Raw genomic sequence first — 26,123 nt, 5'->3', positions numbered from 1 at the left:
TAGTGGTTACCAGTGGGGAGAGAAGAGGAAAGAGAGGCAGGATAGGAGTAAGGGATTAAGAGATACAAACTACTATGTATAAAATAAATAAACAGCAAGGATGAAATAGAGAAATAGAGCCATTACTTTATAACTTTAAATGGAATATAATCTACAAAAATATTTAACCACTATGTTATACACCTAAAACTAACATTATATTGTAAATCAACTGTATTTCTATTTTTAAAAAATTAGCTGTAGTATGGTTATTTCACTGAGCTTTAACAAATCATATGTACTATAGAATATTTCCATTACTCCTACAAGTTTCATTATGCCCCTTTGCAGTCAGTGCTGACCATATACCCTGGTTCCTGGCAGCCACTGAACTGCTTTCTATCGTTACAGATTTGCCTTTTCTAGCCTTTCATATAAATATAATTATATAGCATATCTTCTTTCATATCTGTCTTCTTCCGCTTAGCATGATGCTTCTGAGATTCATCTGTGTTGTTGCATGTGTCTGTAGTTCATTCCTTTTAATTGCTGAATAGTAGTACTCTTGTCTGGAAAATCCCATAGACGGAGGAGCCTGGTAGGCTGCAGTCCATGGGGTCGCAAAGAGTCGGACACGACTGAGCGACCTCACTTTCACTTTCCACTTTCATGCATTGGAGAAGGAAATGGCAACCCACTCCAGTGTTCTTGCCTGGAGAATCCCAGGGATGGGGGAGCCTGGTGGGCTGCTGTCTATGGGGTTGCACAGAGTCGGACATGACTGAAGCGACTTAGAAGCAGCAGCAGCAGCAGCAGTGATTTGTATGGCTATCTTACAGTTTGTTTAACCATTTACTACTTGATGAACAAATGCCAAAATTTTTTTTCCTTTCTTTTTATTTGGCTGTGTCGCATCTTCAGTCTTCATTGTGGTGTGTGGAATCTAGTTCCATGACCAGGGATCGAATCTGGGCTCCCTGCATTGGGAACTACAAGTCTTAGCCACTGAACCACCAGGGAAGTCCCCCAGAATATTTTCTAAAGTGGCAATCAATCCTGCCAATAATGGATAAAAGTTCCAGTTGCTCTACATCATGGTCCATAATTAGGATTGTCAGTTTGGTTAATTTTAGCTCTTCTGTTGGGTATATAATGGTATCTCATTGTGCTTTTTATTTGCATTTCTCTAATTACTAATGATGTTGAATGTCTTTTCATTTGCTTGTCATCCATATATCTTCTTTTGTCTTTAAATCCTTTGCCCATTAAAAAAATTAGATTGTTTATGTTCTTATTGAACTGTAAAATACATATCTTCTGTGTATTTTACACATGAAGATGTATCTTTGCAAATATTTGCTGATGTTGTATGGCTTGCCTTTTCATTTTTTTTTTTAAATAGCATCTTTGGAAGAGCAAAAATTTTTACTTTTGATAAAACCAATTTTTCTTTCCTTTTTTTTAATTTATTTTTTTACTTTACAATATTGTATTGGTTTTGCCATACATCAACATGCATCCGCCACGGGTGTACATGTGTTCCCCATCCTGAACCCCCCTCCCACCTCCCTCCTCATACCATCCCTCTGGGTCATCCCAGTGCACCAGCCCCGAGCTTCCTATATCCTGCATCGAACCTGGACTGGCGATTCATTTATTATATGATATTATATATGTTTTAATGCCATTCTCCCAAATCATCCCCCACCCTCTCCCACAGAGTCCAAAAGACTGTTCTATACATCTGTGTCTCTTTTGCTGTCTCGCATACAGGGTTGTCATTACCATCTTTCTAAATTCCGTATATATGCGTTAGTATACTGTATTGGTGTTTTTCTTTCTGGCTTACTTCACTCTGTATAATAGGCTCCAGTGTCATCCACCTCATTGGAACTGATTCAAATGTATTCTTTTTAATGGCTGAGTCAATTTTTCTTATAGTTTGTGCTTTTGTGTCTTATTTAAGAAACCTTTCTCTAATTTAAGATCCCTAAATTTTCTCCTATGATTTGTCTAGGAAGTTTATCGTTTTAACTCTCAAATGTAGGTGTAGATCAGTTTTATTTTTTGGACACACACACAAATTTATACACATACAGTGCATATATTTGTATATACCAATATGGATATCCAAATATTCAAGCATCTAATGAATTATTATCTTTTCTTCATTGAACTTCTTGGTGCGAATGTCAAAAATAGGTTGACTTTGTATGTGTAGCTCTGTTTCTGTATTCTGTTCATTAATCTAAATATCTATCTTTACACGAGTATTCCATTGTCTTGATAACAATAAGTCTTTTTAAACATTTTTAATTTTATATTGGAGTATACTCACATGCTAGCAAGATTATGCTCAAAATCCTTCAAGCTAGGCTTCAGCAGTACATGAACCAGGAACTTCTAGATGTATAAGCTGGGTTTCGAAGAGGCAGAGGAACCAGAGGCCAAATTGCCAACATTTGTTGGATCATGGAGAAAACAAGGGAATTCCAGAAAAACATCTACTTCTGCTTCATTGACTATGCTAACACCTTTGACTGTGTGGATCATAACAAACTGTGGAAAATTCTTAAAGAGATGGGAGTACCAGACCACCTTACCTGTCTCCTGAAAAACCTGTATTTGGGTCAAGAAGCAACAGTTAGAACCGGACATGGAATTGACTGATTCAAAATTGAGAGAGGAGTACGACAAGACTGTATATTGTTACCCTGCTTCACATCATGTGAAATGCTGGGCTGGGTGAATCACAAACTCGAATCAAGATTTCCAGGAGAAATATCAACAGCCTCAGATATGCAGATGACACCACTCTAATGGCAGAAAGTGAAGAGGAACTAAAAAGCTTCTTGATGAAGATGAAAGAGGAGAGTGAAAAACCTGACTTGAAACACAACATTAAAAAAACTAAGATCATGGCATCCAGTCCCATCACTTCATGGCATATAGAAGGGGAAAAAGTGGAAGAAGCAATGACAGATTTTATATTCTTAGACTCCAAAATCCCTGTTAATGGTGACTACAGCCATGAAATTAAAAGATGCTTGCTCCTTGGAAGAAAAGCTATGACAAACCTAGACACATATTAAAAAGCAGAGACATCATGTTGCTGACAAAGGTCTGTAAAGTCAAAGCTATGTTTTTTCCAGTAGTCATGTAGGGATGTGAGTCAGATAAAGAAGGTTGAGCGCCAAAGAATTAATGCTTCCGAATTGTTGTGCTAGAGAAGACTCTTGTGAGTCCCTTGGAGTGCAAGGAGATCGAATTAGTCAATCCTAAAGGAAATCAACCCTGAATATTCATTGGAAGGACTGGTGCTGAAGCTCCAATAGCTTGGTCATCTGATGCAAAGAACCAACTCAGTGGAAAAGGCTCTGATGCTAGAAAAGATTAAAGGCAAAAGGAGAAGAGAGAGGCAGAGGATGGTTAGATAGCATCACCAACTCAATGGACATGAATTTGAGCAAACTCTGGGAGATAGCAGAGGACAGAGGAGCCTGACATGCTACAGTCCATGGGGTCACAAACAGTCAGATATGACTTAGTGACTGAACAGCAACAAAGCAGTTGATTTACAATAGTTGTGTTGTGTTGTGTTCATTTCACATGCACAGCAAGGTGATTCAGTTATGCGTTTACACATATCTATTCTTTTTCAGATTCCTTTCTCATATCAGGTAGTTCAAGTCCTCCAACTTCGTTCTTTGTTTTCAAAGTTGTTTTGGCTGTTCCAGGTCCTTTGCTTGCCAAGTTCTATAAAATAGAAATTGTATTTGTGTTGGGATTGTTTTGAATTTGTTGATCAGTTTTGGAAGAATTGATATCTTGATAATACTGAGATTTCTGATCGATGAACATGTATTCTTCTGTTCATATAAGCTTTATTTAATTTTTTGAAACAGTGTTTGTAGTTTTCAGTGTATATATTCTTCTTATACATTTTTAATGAAATTTATTCCTAAGTATTTATTTTATACTATTATAAAAGTTGATGTTTTTAATTTAATTTGCTCATTCCAAGTCACTTCAATTATGAAATTTTATTTCTTTATTTTTATTGTGATAAAACACACATCATATAGTTTATCACCTTTATCATTTTCAAGTATACAATTCATTAGTGTTAAGTATATTCATATTATTATGCAAGAAATCTCAAGGACTTTTTCATCTTCCAAAACTGAAACTCCATACCATTTAACAATAACTCTCCAATCCTACCCCCACCACCAGCCCCTGGCAACCATCATTCTATCTTTTTTTTATTTTTCTGATCTGTTTACATTTTTTATTTATTTTTATTGCAGATGATTTACAGTGTTGTGTTACTTTCAGGTGTACAGCATAGTGATTCAGTTATGCATACATATATGTTAGTGTCTTATTTTTTTCATATTCTTTTCCCATATAGGTTATTGTGAACTACTGAGTATAGTTTATTCACTTTGATTTATCTCTAGGTCCATCCATGTTACTACAAATGGCATTATTCCATTCTTTTTTATGACTGAGTAACATTTCATTGAATAAATATACCACATCCTCTTTATCCATTCATCTGTTGATAAACATTTAGGTTTCTTCCATGTCTTGCCTATTGTAAGTAGTGTTGCAGTGAATATTGGGGTGCATGTATATTTTCTTTTCTCTGAATATATGCCCAGCAGTGGGATTGCAGGATCATATGTTAACTCTATTTTTAGTTTGTTAAGGAACCTCCATACCATTCTCCATAGTGGCTGCTCCAGTTTGCATTTCCACTAATAGTATAGAAGAGTTCATTTTTCTACACACACTCTCCAGCATTTATTGTTTGTAGACTTTTTGATGATGGCCATTCTAACAGTATGAGGTGATACCTCATTGGGGTATTGATTTGCATTTCTCTAGTAATGAGTGACGTTGAGCATCTTTTCATGTGCCTGTGGATCACAATAAACTGTGGAAAATTCTGAAAGAGATGGGAATACCAGACCACCTGATCTGCCTCTTGAGAAATTTGTATGCAGGTCAGGAAGCAACAGTTAGAACTGGACATGGAACAACAGACTGGTTCCAAATAGGAAAAGGAGTACATCAAGGCTGTATATTGTCACCGTGTTTATTTAAATTATATGCAGAGTACATCATGAGAAATGCTGGACTGGAAGAAACACAAGCTGGAATCAAGATTGCTGGGAGAAATATCAATAACCTCAGATGTGCAGATGACACCACCCTTATGGCAGAAAGTGAAGAGGAACTCAAAAGCCTCTTGATGAAAGTGAAAGTGGAGAGTGAAAAAGTTGGCTTAAAGCTCAACATTCAGAAAACTAAGATCATGGCATCTGGTCCCATCACTTCATGGGAAATAGATGGGGAAACAGTGGAAACAGTGTCAGACTTTATTTTTTGGGCTCCAAAATCACTACAGATGGTGACTGCAGCCATGAAATTAAAAGACGCTTACTCCTTGGAAGGAAAGTTAGGACCAACCTAGATAGCATATTCAAAAGCAGAGACATTACTTTGCCAACAAAGGTCTGTCTAGTCAAGGCTATGGTTTTTCCTGTGGTCATGTATGGATGTGAGAGTTGGACTGTGAAGAAGGCTGAGCACCGAAGAATTGATGCTTTTGAACTGTGGTGTTGGAGAAGACTCTTGAGAGTCCCTTGGACTGCAAGGAGATCCAACCAGTCCATTCTGAAGGAGATTAGCCCTGGGATTTCTTTGGAAGGAATGATGCTGAAGCTGAAACTCCAGTACTTTGGCCACCTCACGCGAAGAGTTGACTCATTGGAAAAGACTCTGATGCTGGGAGGGATTGGGGGCAAGAGGAGAAGGGGACGACAGAGGATGAGATGGCTGGATAGCATCACTGGCTCGATGGACGTGAGTCTGACTGAACTCTGGTGATGGACAGGGAGGCCTCGCGTGCTGCGATTCATGGGGTCGCAAAGAGTCGGACACGACTGAGTGACTGAACTGAACTGAACTGATATCTTCTTTGGAGAAATGTCTATTTAGATCTTCTGCCTGTTTTTTTGATTGGGTTCTTTGGAGTTTTTTAATACTGAGTTATATGAACTGTTTGTATATTTTGGAGTTTAATCCCTTGTCAGCTGCACCATTTGCAAATATTTTCTCCCATTCTGTAGACTGTTTTTTCATTTTCTTTGTGGTTTCCTTTGCTATAGAAAAGCTTTTATGTTTAATTAGGTCCCATTTATTTTCGCTTTTATTTCCATGACTCTAAGAGATGGGTCAGGAAAGGTATTGCTGCAATTTATGTCAAAGAATGTTCTGCCGGTGTTTTCCTCTAGCAGTGTTTTGGTATCCAGTCTTACATGTAAGTCTTTAATCCATTTTGAGTTTATTTTTGTGCATGGTGTTAGAGAATATTCTAATTTTCTTTTTTACATGTAGCTGTCCAGTTTTCCAGCACTATTTATTGGAGAAACTGTCTTTTTGCCCTTGTATGTTCTTGCCTCCTTTGTTGTAGATTAATTGACCACAGGCCTGTGGATAATTTTGAGGCTCTTTATCCAGTTCCATTGATCTGTATTTATGGGTTTTGTGCCAGTACCATACTATTTTGATTATTGTAGCTTTGTAGTATAGTCTGATGGAGAAGGAAATGGCAACCCACTCCAGTGTTCTTGCCTGGAGAATCCCAGGGATGGGGGAGCCTGGTGGCTGCCGTCTATGGGGTCGCACAGAGTCGGACACGACTGAAGCGACTTAGCAGCAGCAGCAGTATAGTCTGAAGTCAGGAAGCCTGAATCCTTAGCTTTATTTTTCTTTCTCAAGCTTGCTTTAGCACTTCAGGGTCCTTTGTGTTTCCAAAAATTTTTAAATTTTTGTTCTAGTTTTGTGAAAAATGCTATTGGTAATTTGATAGAGATTGCATTGTGTCTGTAAATTGCCTTGGGCAGGGAATTTGTTTATTTTATCTAAATTGCAAAGTTATTGGTATAAATTTGTCTAAAATATCTTTTTTTTAAAATATCTGTAGGATTGTTAGAGATGTGCTTCTTTTATGCCTGCTAATTTGTATTTTTTCCTTTCACTTTTTTTTTCCTTTCACTTTCTTTTGCCTAGTCTTGTTATGTTTGTCAATTGTTTATTTCCAAAAAAAACAATATTTGGATGTTGATTTTATTTTTCTATTTTGTGTTTTATGGATTTCTACTCTTATTTTTTAATTATTTTTATTTCCTCCTCCTCACTTTGGCTTTAATGTGTTTTCTATTAGTTTTTTAAGGTAGAAGCTTAACTATTAATAATTGATCTTGAACCTTTCTTCTTGTTTAAAGTTGTAAAATTTCCTCTAATACTTTATCTGCATGGTATAAATTATTATATGTCATGTTTTCATTATCTCTTATTTCAAATTATTTTCCATCTGATTTCCTTTTTAACTCATGAACTCCTTATAAGTGAATTCAAATTCCAATTTCTTGGGGATGGTCTAAATACTTATTGTTACTGAATTCTAGTTTAGGTCTGTTGTGGTCAGATTCCATACTTTGTATAATTTCAACCCTATGAGATTTATTGAGACTTTTTTGGCCTATGCTCCATGTGCTCTTGAAAATAACATAGAAATCTATATTGATTAGGCCAAGTTTGTTCAGATCAGATCAGATCAGTCGCTCAGTGGTGTCAGACTCTTTGCAACCCCATGAATCGCAGCACGCCAGGCCTCCCTGTCCATCACCAACTCCCGGAGTGCACTGAGACTCACGTCCATCGAGTCAGTGATGCCATCCAGCCATCTCATCCTCTGTCGTCCCCTCCCCTCCTGCCCCCAATCCCTTCCAGCATCAGAGTCTTTTCCAATGAGTCAACTCTTCGCATGAGGTGGCCAAAGTACTGGAGTTTCAGCTTTAGCATCATTCCTTCCAAAGAAATCCCAGGGCTGATCTCCTTCAGAATGGACTGGTTGGATCTCCTTGCAGTCCAAGGGACTCTCAAGAGTCTTCTCCAACACCACGGTTCAAAAGCATCAATTCTTCGGTGCTCAGCCTTCTTCACAGTCCAACTCTCACATCCATACATGACCACAGGAAAAACCATAGCCTTGACTAGACGGACCTTTGTTGGCAAAGTAATGTCTCTGCTTTTGAATATGCTATCTAGGTTGGTCCTAACTTTCCTTCCAAGGAGTAAGCGTCTTTTAATTTCATGGCTGCAGTCACCATCTGTAGTGATTTTGGAGCCCAAAAAATAAAGTCTGACACTGTTTCCACTGTTTCCCCATCTATTTCCCATGAAGTGGTGGGACTGGATGCCATGATCTTCGTTAATGTTGCTCAAATCTACTCTAATGTTACTGATTTTTTGTCCACTATTTTCCTGTGTCCATACTCTTAATCAAATAGATTCATTTTGGATACTGAGTATTTTATTTTTGGAATTTCCATTAATTCTTTTTTAAAGTTTTCATTCTTCTCCTGAATTTCTCAATTGTTCCTGCATGTTGTTCACTCTTCCTATATATTTATTGCAGCTGTTTTTAAGTCTCTGTTTGTTGTTTCCAACATTCATTCACTCTCTGTGTCTGCTTCTGTTGGCTATGGGTAGCATTTTGCTGATTCTTTGTCTTTATTGTCATTTTTTATATTTTATGCTGTCCATTGTATATAAAGGACTTCCTTGGTGGCTCAGATAGTAAAGAATCTGCCTGCAATGCAGGATACCCGGGTTTGATCCCTAGGTCACAAAGATTCCCTGGAGAAGGGAATGACTACCCTCTCCAGTGTTCTTGCCTGGAGAATCCCATGGAGAGAGGAGCCTGTCGGGCTACAGTTGCAATCCATGGGGTTGCAAAGAGTCGGACACAACTGAGCAACTAAACACAGCACAACACATTGTGTATAAGAAAATCAGAAGTAATTAATATTTACCGATAGAAAGGAGCATGTCCTTTCTGTCAAACTGCTAAAGTTGGAAAATGTGGTCAATCTAATCTGTATGTTAATTTGCACCTGATTTGCTTGGGTGTTTGAGATAGGTCGGAGAAGGCAATGGCACCTCACTCCAGTGCTCTAGCCTGGAAAATCCCATGGACGGAGGAGCCTGGTGGGTTGCAGTCCATGGGGTCGCAAAGAGTCGGACATGACTGAGCAACTTCACTTTCACTTTTCACTTTCATGCATTGGAGAAGGAAATGGCACCCCACTCCAGTACTCCTGCCTGGAAAATCCCATGGATGGAGGAGCATGGTGGGCTGCAGTACATGGGATCGCAAAGAGTCTGACACGACTGAGCGACTTCACTTTCACTTTGAGATAGGTTCTACTGTCAAGGAACTTACAGTGTGGTAAGAGAGACAAACAATAAATAGAGGATTTTAAATATTCATGCTAAATGCTTTTGTCCCAACCAGGAAGTTCAGAGAAGGCTCACTGGAAGGGAGATGAATATGATCTTGCAAGATAAAGTAGAAAGGGCAGAAATGAATATACTGACCAATACTGAACTGTACACTTAAGAATAGTTAAGACGATACATTTTATGTTATTGTGTCAGATCAGATCAGATCAGATCAGTCGCTCAGTTGTGTCTGACTCTTTGCGACCCCATGAATCCCAGCACCCCAGGCCTCCCTGTCCATCACCAGAGTTCACTCAGACTCACGTCCATCGAGTCAGTGATGCCATCCAGCCATCTCATCCTCTGTCGTCCCCTTCTCCTCTTGCCCCCAATCCCTCCCAGCATCAGAGTCTTTTCCAATGAGTCAACTCTTCGCATGAGGTGGCCAAAGTACTGGAGTTTCAGCTTTAGCATCATTCCTTCCAAAGAAATCCCAGGGCTGATCTCCTTCAGAATGGACTGGTTGGATCTCCTTGCAGTCCAAGGGACTCTCAAGAGTCTTCTCCAACACCGCAGTTCAAAAGCATCAATTCTTCGGTGCTCAGCCTTCTTCACAGTCCAACTCTCACATCCATACATGACCACAGGAAAAACCATAGCCTTGACTAGACGAACCTTTGTTGGCAAAGTAATGTCTCTGCTTTTGAATATGCTATCTAGGTTGGTCCTAACTTTCCTTCCAAGGAGTAAGTGTCTTTTAATTTCATGGCTGCAATCACCATCTGCAGTGATTTTGGAGCCCAAAAAATAAAGTCTGACACTGTTTCCACTGTTTCCCCATCTATTTCCCATGAAGTGATGGGACCAGATGCCATGATCTTAGTTTTCTGAATGTTGAGCTTTAAGCCAACTTTTCACTCTCCACTTTCACGTTCATCAAGAGGCTTTTGAGTTCTTCTTCACTTTTTGCCATAAGGGTGGTGTCATCTGCACATCTGAGGTTATTGATATTTCTCCCAGCAATCTTGATTCCAGCTTGTGTTTCTTCCAGTCCAGCGTTTCTCATGATGTACTCTGCATATAAGTTAAATAAACAGGGTGATAATATACAGCCTTGACGTACTCCTTTTCCTATTTGGAACCAGTCTGTTGTTCCATGTCCAGTTCTAACTGTTGCTTCCTGACCTGCATACAAATTTCTCAAGAGGCAGATCAGGTGGTCTGGTATTCCCATCTCTTTCAGAATTTTCCACAGTTTATTGTGATCCACACAGTCAAAGGCTTTGGCATAGTCAATAAAGCAGAAATAGATGCTTTTCTGGAACTCTCTTGCTTTTTCCATGATCCAGCAGATGTTGGCAATTTGATCTCTGGTTCCTCTGCCTTTTCTAAAACCAGCTTGAACATCAGGAAGTTCACGGTTCACATATTGCTGAAGCCTGGCTTGGAGAATTTTGAGAATTACTTTACTAGCGTGTGAGATGAGTGCAATCGTGCGGTCGTTTGAGAATTCTTTGGCATTGCCTTTGTTTGGGATTGGAATGAAAACTGACCTTTTCCAGTCCTGTGGCCACTGCTGAGTTTTCCAAATTTGCTGGCATATTGAGTGCAGCACTTTCACAGCATCATCTTTCAGGATTTGGAATAGCTCAACTGGAATTCCATCACCTCCACTAGCTTTGTTATGGTGTATTTCCCTACAATTGCAAAACACAGAGTAAGAAGGGCATTTCAGGTAGAGAGAATGTCATGATCAAATTGTCACCTAAAAATTGACCCATAGTATGATGATATATATATATAGTCTTTTCTAATGTCTGATTAATTATTTAAAATTGTATATTTACCTTCTTTTTTTCTCTCTTCTTCTCAGAGTTGGGTATCAGAAATTAAAAAAGAAGATGATAAAATACACTTCCATGAAACTGAAACATTTCCAGCAGTGGAAGATAATTTGCCTCCAGTTCGTGGTTCAAACAGCCATCTTCATGTTGCCAAGGTATACCTTTTTGGTGTGGGGGGTAGGTGGTAAGGGAGAAAATTGTTGTTTATTAAGAACATTAGCTTGGTTTAATCATTGTAGCCAAAGTGTGGTGTCCTCTGGGCAGCTGGAGATTTTTTTCATTATGATCCTGTGTTTTCACCTTGTTGAGTAAGCCTCCCCTGGAGATCAAAATGAAACAGTATTTTCCTTTGAAGAACTTGCATCTTGGGTTTACTGCTTCCCTTATTTTTATTTTTTGACTGTTCTGTCTCTTCTACTCTGACAAGTTTTGATGAGTACTTAAGATCCAGTTGAGTATGTAAATGTTTCAGGGGATAATTTTATGTATCCAGTAGAGGTACAGTGGGAATTGTTTGTATAATTAAATATGGATTTAAAGCATTAAACAGATGGATTAATCTGTTTAATTAATCCATTAAATCCATGGATTTCAAGCAGTTATATATGGCATTTCTCTGTTTAGCGCATCCCCCTCCCCCATCCCCAGCCCCTCATGGTTATTTCTGTGAGACTGGTCCCTATTTTGCCATGCAGGGCTCTCCTTTCTAATGCATGGTTTCCATAGAGAAGGGGCCTGTTGGGGTTCCAGGTTCACTTAACTTCCAGTTAAAACTGAGCTTCTTGGTGTCTACCTGACCCTGATATTACAGATCCCAGCCCTTATCTCCAGGGGATTTTGGCTTGAATCATACATTCCATTGCCTCTGCCCTCCTTTTTTCCCTGCTTTTTTTCCCTTTTATTCTTATCATCTCTAAGAGGATGGTTACCTAATTGTCTTCATTTTGGGTTGAGTCATTTTTGTTTTTCTCATTTCTTCTTTGACCTCTCAGTTTTATTTGAAAAATATCCATAGCCCTTCATCACTCTGCTCTTTGGTAATTTACCTTCCTGGATCTTTCTACTCCTCATTAGGAATTACTCAGGTAACTGAGGTACACAGTAAATAAGTATAGTAAGGATAACACTATCTGTAATCAATGAATTCGTATTTATTGAACCCTCATTGTGTGCCTAGACTGTATCCTGAAACTATAACAATGAATAATATTTCCTCCGTGTCCTTACTGTAGTCCAGTAGGAGTAGACAGACTAATGTGGTTCTCAAAGTATGGTCCAAGGATGCTGGTTATCCCTGAGATCCTTCTAGGGGATCCATAAAGTCAATGTTATTTTTAAAACTCTTTTATAAAATAATGCTTTGTCTCTTTCACTTCATTGACTTTTGCCCTAAGGGTAAAAGTTTAGTCATTAAGTCATGTCCAGCTCTTTGTGACGTCATGGACTGTAGCCACCAGGCTCCCGTGTCCACGGGATTTCCCAGACAAAAATAATGGAGTGGGTTTCCATTTCCTTCTCCAGGGGATCTTCCTGACCCAGGGATCAAACCCACTTCTCCTGCTTTGGCAGGCAGATTCTTTACCCCTGAACCACGAGGGATGCCCAAAACGTGAATTAAGGCGGTGGCACTGATTAAACTAGTGGTCATTGTTCGCTCCACTGCTACTATGCACTCATAGTAAGAAATTCCTATTTAACTTAAAAATGTCTTTGATGAAACAACAAAAAATGTATTCTTTTTGTTATATATGATACCTTGAAGACATATCTTTTTAATATTCTGTGTGACAAAATGCAGACTTCACAGAAAGCACTTCACTGTGAAATGAAATATGATGATCATCATAAGAAAACCCTCTTGTGTGACTGACTGTCAGCCGAATTAGCAACTTTTTCCTGGAACAACTTTTACTTGAAGAGATGACTGACAGACCAGCTATGGTTATTCAGAGTTCAGTTTTTGGCAGACATTTTCTTATAAATGAATGAAATGGTCTGTCACTTCAAGGAAAACAATGAATGGTATTAGTTGCCAGTGGTAAAATCTGAGCTTTCAGGTGAAATTCACAGTACTTCATATTCTTAGGGGGCTCTCAGATAGATGCTTATGACAAAAAAAAATTTCCCCTTAGGGTAGACACTTAATGACTTTTATGATGAGCTCTGTGAGTAGTTTTAATTTTTTTTTAATTGAGATATAGTTGGTGTATGGTATTATACAAGTTATAGGTCTTATAGTAATTCACAATTTTTAAAGGTTTACTCCATTTATAGTTAATATAATATATTGGCTGTATTCCCTGTATTTTACAGTATATCCTTGTACCTTATTTATTTTGTACATAATAGTTTGTACCCCCTAATCCCCACTTTCACCTTCTCTCTCCCTACTGGTAACCACCAGTTTTCTATATCTGTGAGTCTGTTTCCTGTTTGTTATGTTTATTAGTTTGTTTTATATTTTGTATTCCACATACAAGTGGTATCATATAATATTTGTCTTTCTCTGCCTGACTTATTTCACTTAGCATAGTAGCCTTCAAGTTCACGAATGTTGTTCCATGTGGCAAAATTTCATTCTTTTTTATGGCTTAGTAGTATTCCATTGTATGTATATGCTACTTCTTGATTCATTCATCTGTTGACAGACACTTAGGTTGCTTCCAGATCTTGGTAATTGTAAATAATGCTGCTGTGAACACTGGGGTGCATTTATCTTTTCAAATTAGTGTTTTCATTTTATTAGGTTGGTGCAAAGGTAATTGCAGTTTTGCATTGTTGAACTTTGCTGTTTGATATTGGAATACAGTCTTAAATGTGGTTATATTATACACCATTTTAATTTGAATTTCTTGCTTTATGTTTTTTTGCTAGTGACTTATTTTTGTTGTTTGAGACCCCATGGACTGCAACATGCCAGGCTCCTTGTCCTTCACCATCTCCCAGAATTTGCCCAAGTTCATGTCTGTTGAGTCAGTGATCCTATCCAACCATCTCATCCTCTGTCACCCTCTTCTTCTGCCTTCAGTCTTTCCCAGCATCAGAGTATTTCCAGTGAGTCTGCCCTTTGCATCAGGTGGCTAACATATTGGAACTTCAGCTTCAGTATCAGTCCTTCCAATGAGTATTCAGGGTTGATTTCCTTTAAGATTGACTGGTTTGATCTCCTTGCTGTCCAAGAGACTCTGAAGAGTCTTCTCTAGCACCACAGTTCAAAAGCATCAGTTCTTCAGTGTTCTGCCTTCTTCATGATCCATCTCTCATATCCATACATGACTAATGGAAAGACCATAGCCTTGACTATATGGACCTTTGTTGGCAAAGTGATGTCTTTGCTTTTTAATACAATATCTAGGTTTGTCATAGCTTTCCTGCCAAGAAGCAATCATTTTCTAATTTCATGGTTGCAGTTATTTGCTGTTTATTTTACTTAGTTGGTAAAGAATCCACCTGCAATGCAGGAGACCCTGGTTCAAATCGGGTATCCACTCCAATATTCTTGGGCTTCCTTGTGGCTCAACTGGTAAAGAATAAGCCTGCAATGTGGGAGACCTGGGTTCTAGCCCTTTGTTGGGAAGATCCTCTGGAGAAGGAAACGGCTACCCATTCCAGTATTCTGGCCTGGAGAATTCCATGGACTGTGTAGTCCATAGGGTTGCAAAGAGTCGGACACAACTGAGCAACTTTCACTTTTTCATAGAAATGATGTTAGACAAAGAGCAAATTCAAGTGACTTTTTCATTCAAGTTCAAAATGGTTGTTAAGCAGTGGAGACATCTGGCAACATCAGCAATGCACCTGGCCCAGGAACTGCTAATGACTGTACAATGCAATGGTAGTTCAAGAATTTTTGCAAAGGAAAGGAGAGCCTTAAAGATGAGGAGCATAGTGGCCAGCCATTGGAAGTTGATGATGACCAATCGAGAGAAATCTTTGAAACCGATCCTCTTAAAAACTACATGAAGAACTCAATGTCAACCATTCTACCGTCATTTGGCATTTGAAGCAAATTGGAAAGGTGAAAAAGCTCAATAAAGTAGGTGCCTCATGAGCTGACCATAAATCAAAAAAATTGTTCTTTTGAAGTGTTGTCTTTGCTTATTCTACACAAACCACAACGAGCCATTTCTTGATCAAATTGAGGTGTGCAATGAAAACTGGATTTTATATGACAACTGGAGATGACCAGCTCAATGGCTGGACTGAGAAGAAGCTCCAAAGCACTACCCAAAGTCAAACTTCCACCAAAAATAGGTCATGGTCATGGTGGTCTGCTGCCTATCTGATCCACTACAGCTTTCTGAATCCCAGCAAAATCATTACATGTGAGAAGTATATGTTCAGCCTATCTATGAGATGCACCAAAAACTACAATACTTGCAGCTGGCATTGGTTAACAGCAAGGGCCCAATTCTTCTCCATGACAACCGATGCTTCAGAAGTTGAATGAAGTGTCCGCAATATTCACCTGACCTCTTGCCAACTGACTACCACTCCTTCAAGCATCTAGACAACTTTTTGCAGGGAAACACTTCCACTACCAGCAGGGTGCAGAAAGTGCTTTCCAAGAGTTTATCAAACCCTGAAGCACAGATTTTTATGCTGCAAGAATAAACAAACTTATTTCTCATTGGCAAAAAAAATGTGTTGATTGTAACACTTCCTATTTTGATTAATAAAGATGTGTTTGAACCTAGTTATAATGATTTAAAATTCACAATTCAAAACCACAATTACTTTTGTACCAACCTAATATTTGGTAGGAGAAGGCAATGGCACCCCACTCCAGTACTCTTGCCTGGAAAATCCCACGGATGGAGGAGCCGTCGAAGACTCGGACATGACTGAACAACTTCGCTTTCACTTTTCACTTTCATGCGTTGGAGAAGGAAATGGCAACCCACTCCAGTGTTCTTGCCTGGAGAATCCCAGGGAGGGGGAGCCTGGTGGGCTGCCGTCTATGGGGTCGCACAGAGTCGGACACGACTGAAGCGACTTAGCAGCAGCAGCAATATTTGGTATATACCCTGGAGTGGAACTGCTGGATCATATGGTAGTTCTATTTTTAGTTTTTTGAGAAACCGTCATACCGTTTCCCACAGTGGGTGCACCAATTTATGTTCTTATCAACAGTGTACAAGAGTTGTCTTCTCTCCACATCTTTTCCAATGTTTGTTGTTTCTGGTCTTTTTGATGATAGCCATTCTGACAGGTGTGAGGTGATACCTCATGGTTTTAATTTGCATTTCCCTGATGATTAGTGACATTGAATATCTTTTCATGTGCCTGTTGGTGATCACCATGAAAATTTTAACAGATATGATTTTTAATTGTATAATGAAATATAGGAATATTTGGAAGACCTGTGTTAACCCCTAATGACCAGTGTATAATATTACAGAATTGTGCTTGTGTATCCATTCAGATGATTTCAAATGATGATTTTTAAGAAACTATTTTTAGCTGTTGTTTGCTTTCCTCTCATTCCCTTCTGGTGCTTGCAGTGGGCATGTGCCCTGGGTTGAGCCACTTAATGACACAAAGCTAGGGATTGGTCAGTGATGACCCATAATGCAAACTAGCTAATCAGAGTCCTTCCCTGGGATTTCTCTAACTAAAGATGGGGAGAAGAGTCAGTCTCCTTTTCCCTTCTGATTGGGAAGCCGGTGAGGTTATAATCCCAGACTGAGTGTAGCCACATTTCCTACTGCATAGAGAAAGCAAGCAATCAGGCAGAGAGAAGCAGAGAATTCTAGGGAAGAGAAGACAGGTGGAGAGAGGAAGAGCTATAGAGAGAGGGTATATGAATCCTTTATCCAGCAATATCCCAACCCTTTCATCCATTTGGTTACATAAGCCAGTAAATTATTCTTTTTAAACAAAATTAGTCCAACTTGGGTATCTGTCATTGTAAGCAAAACAGCTCTAATACAGCAAACTAGCTATTTCTTCAATGCCTAGGTTTTAAAAGAATGAATGATAATTTCATATTTTTTCATTATAAGAAAATCAATAATAATCACATTTCATACATGTAAGTTTTAAAGTTTTACATATGTACCTAAAGTCCTATTCATCACTTTCATAATTAATCTGCTGTGTATTATTATGTTAATAATTATAATACTGAAACTGTCCTATTTTCAAGGGTAACTTATTCTTATCCATTCAATTCATGTATCTTAAGCCAATACTTCACCTTTATATGAAAATATGCTAATCTTATATTAAATATCTCATAAAACATAATTTTATTCTTTTAGGAAAAGAATTCTAAAAGTAGACCAGCTAAAAAGAAAATTCCGAGAGATTATGCGGAGTGGGATAAGTATGTTTTATATTTCTTTATATAAAATTGTCCGTAAAAATTCACTGTCATAAAATACTGTAATAACTCCTTAATTATTTTAAACCTGAACATATCAAATGTAAGTTATGTCAGTAGAGTACTAAGAGTATTTGGATTAAGCACTCTTGATTTTGTTTCTTCATTAAATAAAAAACTATGGCATCCTTTTATTTATGAGTAACCAAAAATAACTAATGCAATATTTACCCATCCAAAATAACAAATTTTTAAATTAAGATAAATTAGTCACTACTGTAATAACAAAGTTCTGCACAATTTAGGGCTGATTAAAATTTAAGTCCTCGCTAAATTCTGTGTTTTTTAGGAAAAAATACAGGTGACATCTAATACAAACCTACCATATATTTTTGGAATATTATTTCTAAAGGCACAGTGATACAGATACAAGAGTATCAATAATAAGTTTTATTCTCTTGTTTGTATTGAGCTTTTTCCTAGTTTTTTATTATTTTTCATTTAAGATTTGACGTGGAAAAAGAATGTGCAAAACTTGATGAAGATAAAGAAAGAACTGTAATAAACAACAAATCACATTTGTCTAAAATTGAGACAAGACTAGATACAGCAGGTAATGGGGGGGAAATAGGAATGATTTAGTAGTCTTTACTGGAGAAGGCAATGGAACCCCACTCCAGTACTCTTGCCTGGAAAATCCCATGGATGGGGGAGCCTGGTAGGCTGCAGACCATGGGGTCGCTAAGGGTCGGACATGACTGAGTGACTTCACTTTCACTTTTCACTTTCATGCATTGGAGGAGGAAATGGCAACCCACTCCAGTGTTCTTGCCATGAGAGTCCCAGGGACGGGGGAGCCTGGTGGGCTGCCATCTACGGAGTCACACAGAGTCGGACACGACTGAAGCGACTTAGCAGCAGCAGCAGCAGCAGTAATCTTTACCTTTTTTGAATGATAATAAAAGCTGTTGACCCAAAGACATTCTCTTTAAGAGCTGTATATTTCCATAAAAAGTTTATGAATTTTCTCCTAGGGCTGATCACCTCTAACAAATTCCATTCTATCCTTAAACTTCTTAATTTTATGAATAATAATAGTTATGATACTTAAGTGTAATAAGACTTAAAAACATATGAATATGTAAACCTATTTTGTTTTTACCATGATTCAGTTTTCATTCCCTTTTTCAAATCTTTTTTGTCCAAATCCTTCAAATTTCTTTTCCTCAAAACAAAAAGATGGAGCACTTTCTGTTCACTTGAAGTCCACAGGTACATAGTACCTTTAAAGTAAAGCAAAACAATTATTGAGAAATCTAAACCTTCAAAAATTCTGAATGATTAAAAAGAATAGAAATATCATAAACTTAGGAAACCTTTTATTTGCTTTATTTGTTTTTATAGTTTTCTGCTTCTGTTAAAATAAGCATTTTTGGATTTAAATTTGGAAAATTCTATCAAGTTATATTCTTACTTACAGCAGATAACATTTATTTATAGGTCTAACTGAAAAGGAAAAGGTTTTTCTGGCTACGCGTGAAAAGGAAAAAGGAAATGAAGCTTTTAAGTCAGGAGATTATGAAGAAGCTGTAAAGTACTATACTCGGTGAGCAGATTTTTGATGTGGTTTAATCTTGTCATTTAAAAAATGATAGTGTTTGATTGTTGAAATGATATAAATAAGCTAAATAATGTGTCATAATCACTCAATATATGGTACTTGCAATTTATCATATATTCACTTGTGTTTAGCTCAGACAGTAAAGAGTCTGCCTGCGGTGCAGGAGACCAGGGTTCGATCCCTGGGTCAGGAAGATCCCCTGGAGAAGGAAATGGCAATCCACTCCAGTATTCTTGCCTGGAAAATCCCACGGGTGGAGGAGTTTGCAGGCCACAGTCCATGGGGTCACAAAGAGTCAGACACGACTGAGTGACTTCACTTTCATTTTCACTTGTGTTTGCCTTGTTTTCTCGATACTTTTCTTAAAACTCCAAGCTCCCACTCCACTCCCATGTTTGACAGAGTTTCTAACTTTACTATTTTACAGAGGAAATAGAAGCTGTCTGGATGGAACTCAACAGAAAGTTCATTCAGGATAGAGGTTAAAAACTCAGGTTCTGTAGTAGACTGCCCGGCTCTAGTATTTTATGGTACTACCTCCCACCACAGGGCCTTTGCATATATTGAGCCTCTGTCTAGAATACTCTTTCCTCTACTTGTTATTTAGTTAATTCTAACTTATTATCCAGATCTCAGCCCATGCCTTACTTCTTTTGTGAAATTTTCCTTTACTTCTCAGACCAGGTTAAACCTCCACCCAACTCAATTACCGCTCCAATGCCCCCCACCCCCGCCACTGCCAAATTTGCAAACCCATATAGTAATTTTACCTCTTTGTAATATCTGTTGGAGGTATGATTCAAATTTGTGTGATCTGGCACTAACTGGACTATAAAGTCTGTAAGATTGAGCCCACTTGTCATTTTTAAAAATACCACTGGACCCCTAATGCCCAGCCAACACCTGGTTCACAGTACATGTTCATTGTATGCTTGTACGAACGTATGAAGCTCTTATAGTCTGTGAAAAATAAACTAATTTCTTAAAATACTGTTATAGACAAACTGTGCTTATAGAACCACGAATGCTATCTTATTAATAGAACTAAATGCTGTAAAATTGTGCTTCCACCTTTGGAAGAAGTTTTTGGTTTTTTTTTTTTAACATTTGTGTCTCTAAACTGTTGAAGTGAACATACAAAGTAAAGAGAATATTGAGGTATCATTCATTCAGTTCAACCTCCGCTGTTTGGGCAGGTGGATGTCAGCTCTGGTATTATTTTCTCTCTTCTTATAGATTTCCACCAGTGGAGAATCTCCTGCCTATTACAGGGAACAAACTTTTTCTTGTCTTCCTCTTTGAAGAAATCATAGAGGTGAAGAATTAAAGCAGCATATTGCAATGGTTAAGGGAACTCACACTGCCACTTTTCAGACCTTGGGTAGATTCTTCACCTCTTTTGTCTCAGACATCTCAGTGTGATGAGACTATAATAGTGCCAACCTCAGAGCAGCTGTGAGGATTAAATAAAACAAGTTGCTGAAAGGCAGGGTAACATGCTGGTAAAGAGAACAGGTGCTAGAGTAAACCACTGAGGTCTGAACCTTAACTCTACCATTTTCAAGCCTGTGGCCTTGGGCATGTTACTTAACCTTCCTGCCCCATCTGTTTTCTCATCTGTAAGATTGGGAAAGCAGTAATTCCTCCTCTGTGCGTTATAATGAGGACTGAGTGAGTTTAATGTTTAGTGTCTGGCAGGTGGGAGGTACTCAGTGTCAGGCTCTTGTGTTATTTATTCTTACATGTATTTTCTGTTTGATTGCTACCCAACCATGTGATTTATTTATATTCATCTTAAATGATCTTGTGGGGCTTCCCAGGTGACTCAGCAATAGAGTATTTGCTTGCCAATGCAGGAGATGTGGGTTCGATCCCTGGGTTGGGAAGATCCCTTGGAGAAGGAAATGACAACCCACTCCAGTATTTTTGCCTGGGAAATCTCCACTAATGATCTTAACAAATAGACACTCTGTGAGTTTTCTGTTTTTATCTTATATTGTAATTCTGGATTTAGAAGATTCAGTGTACCAATACCCTTATCATTCCTATATTTAGGAATACATTATTTTAAAACTATATAGAGAGTATTTATTTATTTGACTGCACTAGGTCTGGAAAATCCCATGGACGGAGGAGCCTGGTGGGCTGCAGTCCATAGCGTTGCTGAAGGTCGGACACGACTGAGCGACTTCACTTTCTCTTTTCACTTTCACGCATTGGAGAAGGAGGTGGCAGCCCACTCCAGTGTTCTTGCCTGGAGAATCCCAGGGACAGGGGAGCCTGGTGGGCTGCCGTCTATGGGGTCGCACAGAGTCGGACATGACTGAAGCGACTTAGCAGCAGCAGCACTAGGTCTTGGTCGCAGCAGGCAGCGTCTTAGGTCTCCACTGTGCCGTGTGGAATCTTTGAGTTGCAGTATGTAGGCTCTTATTTGCAGCATGCAGGATCTAGTTCCCCGACCAGGGATTGAACTCCCTGGCCCACTGGATTGGGAGCATAGAGTTTTAGCCACTGGACCACCTGGGAAGTCCCTAGCAAATTATTCTACAACATTTCAAATCAATTTTATAAGCAATAGCCAGGTAGGTTTAAAATTATTCGTTTCGTTAATTATATTGCATTCATACCCTTAGTGTAGCAAAACTTACTCTCTTAAGGTCTGTATTCCTCAATTACTACTGCTCTTTTCTGTTTCCTTCAATTAAAATCCTTTGGTAAAATTATGATTATTTCCTAAGAGTTAAATCTACTTTTAGATAACAGACTGTGTCTGTTAACACGATAATAATTTAACAAAGGGTATTAGTTGTGGTTGATCACTATTTGCTTGTGTTTTTTTTTTTTTTTTAACTAGGAAATTGTCCCCAAAGAGTAAAAAAAAGAAAAAAAAAATTGATGTTAACTAAACTGGCTTGTTTTGAGGAGATCTGTGTGGGTATTTAAGGGTGGCTCAGATGGTAAAGAATCCACCTGCAATGAGGAAGATTTGGGTTTGATCCCTGGGTTGGGAAGATCCCCTGGAGAAGGGAATGGCTACCCATTCCAGTATTCTTACCTGGAGAATCCCATGGACAGAAGAGCCTGGTGGGCTACGGTCCATGGGGTTGCAAACAGTTGGACACAACTAAAGCGACTTAGCAGCAACAATACGGGTATTTAAATGATCATATCACTTCTAAAGCCAGAATAAATTTTAAACCTTTTCACTAGAAACTTAAGCATCTGTCTAAACACTGATTTAGTAGTTTGTAGAATTTTATGGTATTACTTTTGACAGCCCATGCTGCGTTAATTTGCTGGGGCTGCCCTGCAAACTCGGAGAAGGCAATGGCACCCCACTCTAGTACTCTTGCCTGGCAAATCCCATGGATGGAAGAGCCTGGTAGTGGGGTCGCTCAGAGTCTGACACGACTGAGTGACTTCACTTTCACTTTTCACTTTCACGCATTGGAGAAGGAGGTGGCAGCCCACTCCAGTGTTCTTGCCTGGAGAATCCCAGGGACGGGGGAGCCTGGTGGGCTGCCGTCTATGGGGTCGCACAGAGTCGGACACAACTGAAGCGACTTAGCAGCAGCAGCAGCAGCAGCCCTGCAAACTGCCACAAACTGATTGACTTAAACAACAGAAATGTATTCTCACAGCTCTGGAGGCTAGAAGTCTGACATCAAGGAGTCTGCAGGGTTGGTTTCTTCTAAGGCCTCTCTCCTTGGCTTGTCTGTAGCCATCTTCCCTCTGTGTCCTCAAGTGATCTTTCCTCTGGGTGTGTCTTCTTATAAGGATACTAGTCATATTGGATTAGGAAACACCCTCATGACCTCACTTTAACTTAATCATCTCTTTCAAGACTATCTCCAAGTGTAGTGATATCCTGAGGTGCTGGGGGGTGGGACTTCAACCTACCAATTTGAGGGGACGCAATTCTACCCACAACATGAGCTGTGATTGTTTTAGCTTCTAACTTTAGCTGAGTTTCTCCATTTTATGTTTTCCTGTCATTCGCTTGTTGACATTAATGTCTCTTTCATACATTTTACCACAATAAAATATTAAAAACTTTTTAAAAGTGTCTCTTTTACAGGAGCTTATCCGTGCTTCCCACCGTAGCAGCTTACAACAATCGTGCTCAAGCAGAACTCAAACTGCAGAACTGGAACAGTGCTTTTCAGGACTGTGAAAAGGTCTTGGAGTTAGAACCTGGGAACTTAAAGGGTAAAAAGTATTCATAGAATACCTTTAAATTTGCTGCACCATCTGTTGAAGGTCATCTGTAGATACTCATTGTGTTTACACTGCTGCTAAGTCACTTCAGTCGTGTCCAACTCTGTGTGACCCCACAGACAGCAGCCCACCAGGCTCCCCGTCCCTGGGACTCTCAAGGCAAGAACACTGGAGTGGGTTGCCACTTCCTTCTCCAATGCATGAAAGTGGAAAGTGAAAGTGAAGTCGCTCAGTTGTGTCCAACCCTCAGCGACCCCATGGACTGCAGCCTACCAGGCTCCTCCATCCATGGGATTTTCCAGGCAAGAGTACTGGAGTGGGGTGCCATTGCCTTCTCCAATGTTTACACTAAAAAAAATTCAAATAAACTCAAATTTCTATATGTGAATCATTACCTTCCTCAAGTTACTTTGCATTTCAAGTTTAACTTCGGATTTAACTTTTTAATTACTTGCACTGATGTAGCTAGTAATCCCAGATGATTGAGCAAAGTGTACATGTTTTTGTTTTTACTTCTTTTTGGCTGCACTGGGTCTTCATGGCTGCCCGCAGGCTTTCTCTAGCCGTGGCGAGTGGGGGCCACTCTTCATTGTGATGCGCAGTCTTCTCACTGCGGCGGCTTCTCTTGTTGTGGAGCAGGGGCTCTAGAGCACGTGGGCTTCAGTACTTGTGGTGCATGGGTTTAGTTCCCCTCAGCCTGTTGGATCTTATTTCCCCAACCTGGGATCAAACCCACGTTCCCTGCATTGGCAGCTGGATTCTTAACCACTAGACTACCAGGGAAGTCCTACATGCATTTTTAGAGAAATATCTCACGCTTGCATTTGAGCTGTAGTTTGTGGGGTTTTTGTTCCCTTTCAATTTTTAAAAAATTGTGGTAAAATTGACACAGCACAAACTTTTACCATCTTAGTCATTTTTAAGTACAGAGTTCGGTGGTCTTAAGTACATTCATATTGTTGTGCAGTCAGCTCTACTGTCCACCTGCAGAACTTTTTAAATCTTGAAAATGTACCCATGAAACAGCAACTCTTTATCCTCTCTACCCACCCCAGCCTCTGGCAACTACCAGTCTACTCTCTGTCTCTGTGATTTTATTATCCTGGGTACCTCATACAAATTAAATCATACAGTATTTATCTTTTTCTGACTGGCTTATTGAACTGTATCTTTTTATCTAAAAAATAAATTTAAATATGATTTTTAAATATTTATTAATAAGCTCACACCAGAACTCTAGAACGTTCCACCAGCTGCTTTTTGGGTTTTCCACCTAGATGTCCATAGGCCATTTTAAATTAAGTGTGTCCAAAGCTGACTGCACCTCCCCACCAACACCCGCCCTCCATTCTGCTTTCCTACTGTACCTTCTTATGGTCCAAGCCTGAAGTATGCAAGTCAGACTCTGCTCTCCTTTTCTGTTACCAAGGAGTCATTCCGAAAGGGAGAGGCATAAATTATAATAGATTCATTCTATTTCTAAATACTATGGGTTCAGATAAATACAACCACTTACTTTTTTTCCCACATGCCTACAAACACGGGTGGGCAGAAACCATGGTGTGCTGAGGACGGATCCTGGTGCATCAGCCCGACTGTCATCGGCATGCATGCCCTCCCTTCCCCAGTAAAGTTCTTCTTTGCTTGTATGTTGTCTCTATCACAGCATATGGGTGGGGTCCTAGCTTTAGGCAGGTGCCCGGTCTCCACACGACCACTGTGCCAGGCCCTGTGCCATGCAGTACATATATTAACTCCATTACTTTTCACAACAGCTCAGTAACGGTGCAGGGACTGTTTTTAGTGGACTTGCCAGGTGGCTTAGTGATAAAGAACCCACATGCCAATGCAGGAGATACGAGTTTGATCCCTGGGTTGGGAAGATCCCCAGGAGAAGGAAATGGCAACCCACTCCAGTATTCTTGCCTGGGAAATCCCAAGGACAGAGGAGACTGGCGGACTGCACAGCCCATGGGTTCGAAAAAGAGTTAGACATGATTTAGCAACTAAACAACAACAGCTGTTACTAGCACACTCATTTTACAAAAGGACATGGACATACTGAGGGACTGAACAACTCACCTAAGATCACCCAGCTGGTAAGTGACAGAGCCAGGACTTGACACTGGATGACACTCCAGAGTCCACATTCAACCACTGTGCTACTCTTCTGCACTAGAATGGTCTTCTGTTTTCATTTTTCCCCATTTGAATAATTTCTTAAGCACCAGAATCTTCACTATATAAAAAAACAAGTTTGACAGAGCCAAATCTAGTAATCAGTATGGCCATAAAACATTAAGAATTCTTAGATTTTCTTAAGTGGATAAATATCATCCTCTTTGAAACTTTATTTTTAACTCAAAAATTAATTGTTCTAAATGCAGCATAGTATATGGTTATAACCTGAAGCAGAAAATGGACATTAGTGGAAAAATTGGTGAAATCCACATAAAGTCTAATGTTTAGTTAACAACATTTCTTAGTTTTGGCAAATATATCATAGTTATGTAAGATGTTAGCCTTAAAGCTGGGTTGGTGTATATGAGAACTGTCTGTATTAGCTTTGCAACTTTCTGTAAATCTGAAATTATTTCCAAAAATAAAGAGTTTTTTTAAAATGGTAATTGTTATATCATGAATATTTCTTTATGGACAGTTCCTTCTGAAATCTGAATAGGAACAGTAATAGCTCAATTTGTACTTATGCTATAATTTTGTTTATATTAATGATGAAATGATTTATCCTCTAGATTTTCCTGGCTCATTCTAAGACTAAAATCAAACTAGCCAAATTTATGTTTTAAAATAGTGTTATTAAAATAAATCAGATATA

At 38.9% G+C, this 26,123-nt stretch overlaps 1 protein-coding gene across 2 annotated transcripts in view; it reads left to right on the top strand.

The window, feature by feature from the left end:
- SPAG1 (sperm associated antigen 1) overlaps window positions 1–26,123 on the top strand; it is a 90,896-nt gene that overhangs the window by 11,044 nt on the left and 53,729 nt on the right. The window contains exons 4-8 of one of the 2 annotated variants that reach the window (XM_061438355.1): window positions 11,153–11,278; window positions 17,387–17,451; window positions 17,955–18,061; window positions 18,949–19,054; window positions 23,148–23,278. In XM_061438355.1, the coding sequence (XP_061294339.1) occupies window positions 11,153–11,278; window positions 17,387–17,451; window positions 17,955–18,061; window positions 18,949–19,054; window positions 23,148–23,278 (535 nt within the window). The remainder of the gene's footprint in view (window positions 1–11,152; window positions 11,279–17,386; window positions 17,452–17,954; window positions 18,062–18,948; window positions 19,055–23,147; window positions 23,279–26,123) is intronic. The other variant, XM_061438356.1, reaches the window with a different exon arrangement.

The sequence above is a fragment of the Bos javanicus genome, chromosome 14 (genome assembly GCF_032452875.1).
Source record: "Bos javanicus breed banteng chromosome 14, ARS-OSU_banteng_1.0, whole genome shotgun sequence".
In the NCBI taxonomy this organism is placed as follows: Eukaryota; Metazoa; Chordata; class Mammalia; order Artiodactyla; family Bovidae; genus Bos; species Bos javanicus.
Note: the sequence above shows the minus strand (reverse complement) of the source record. Positions and strands in the feature narration are given on the sequence as shown.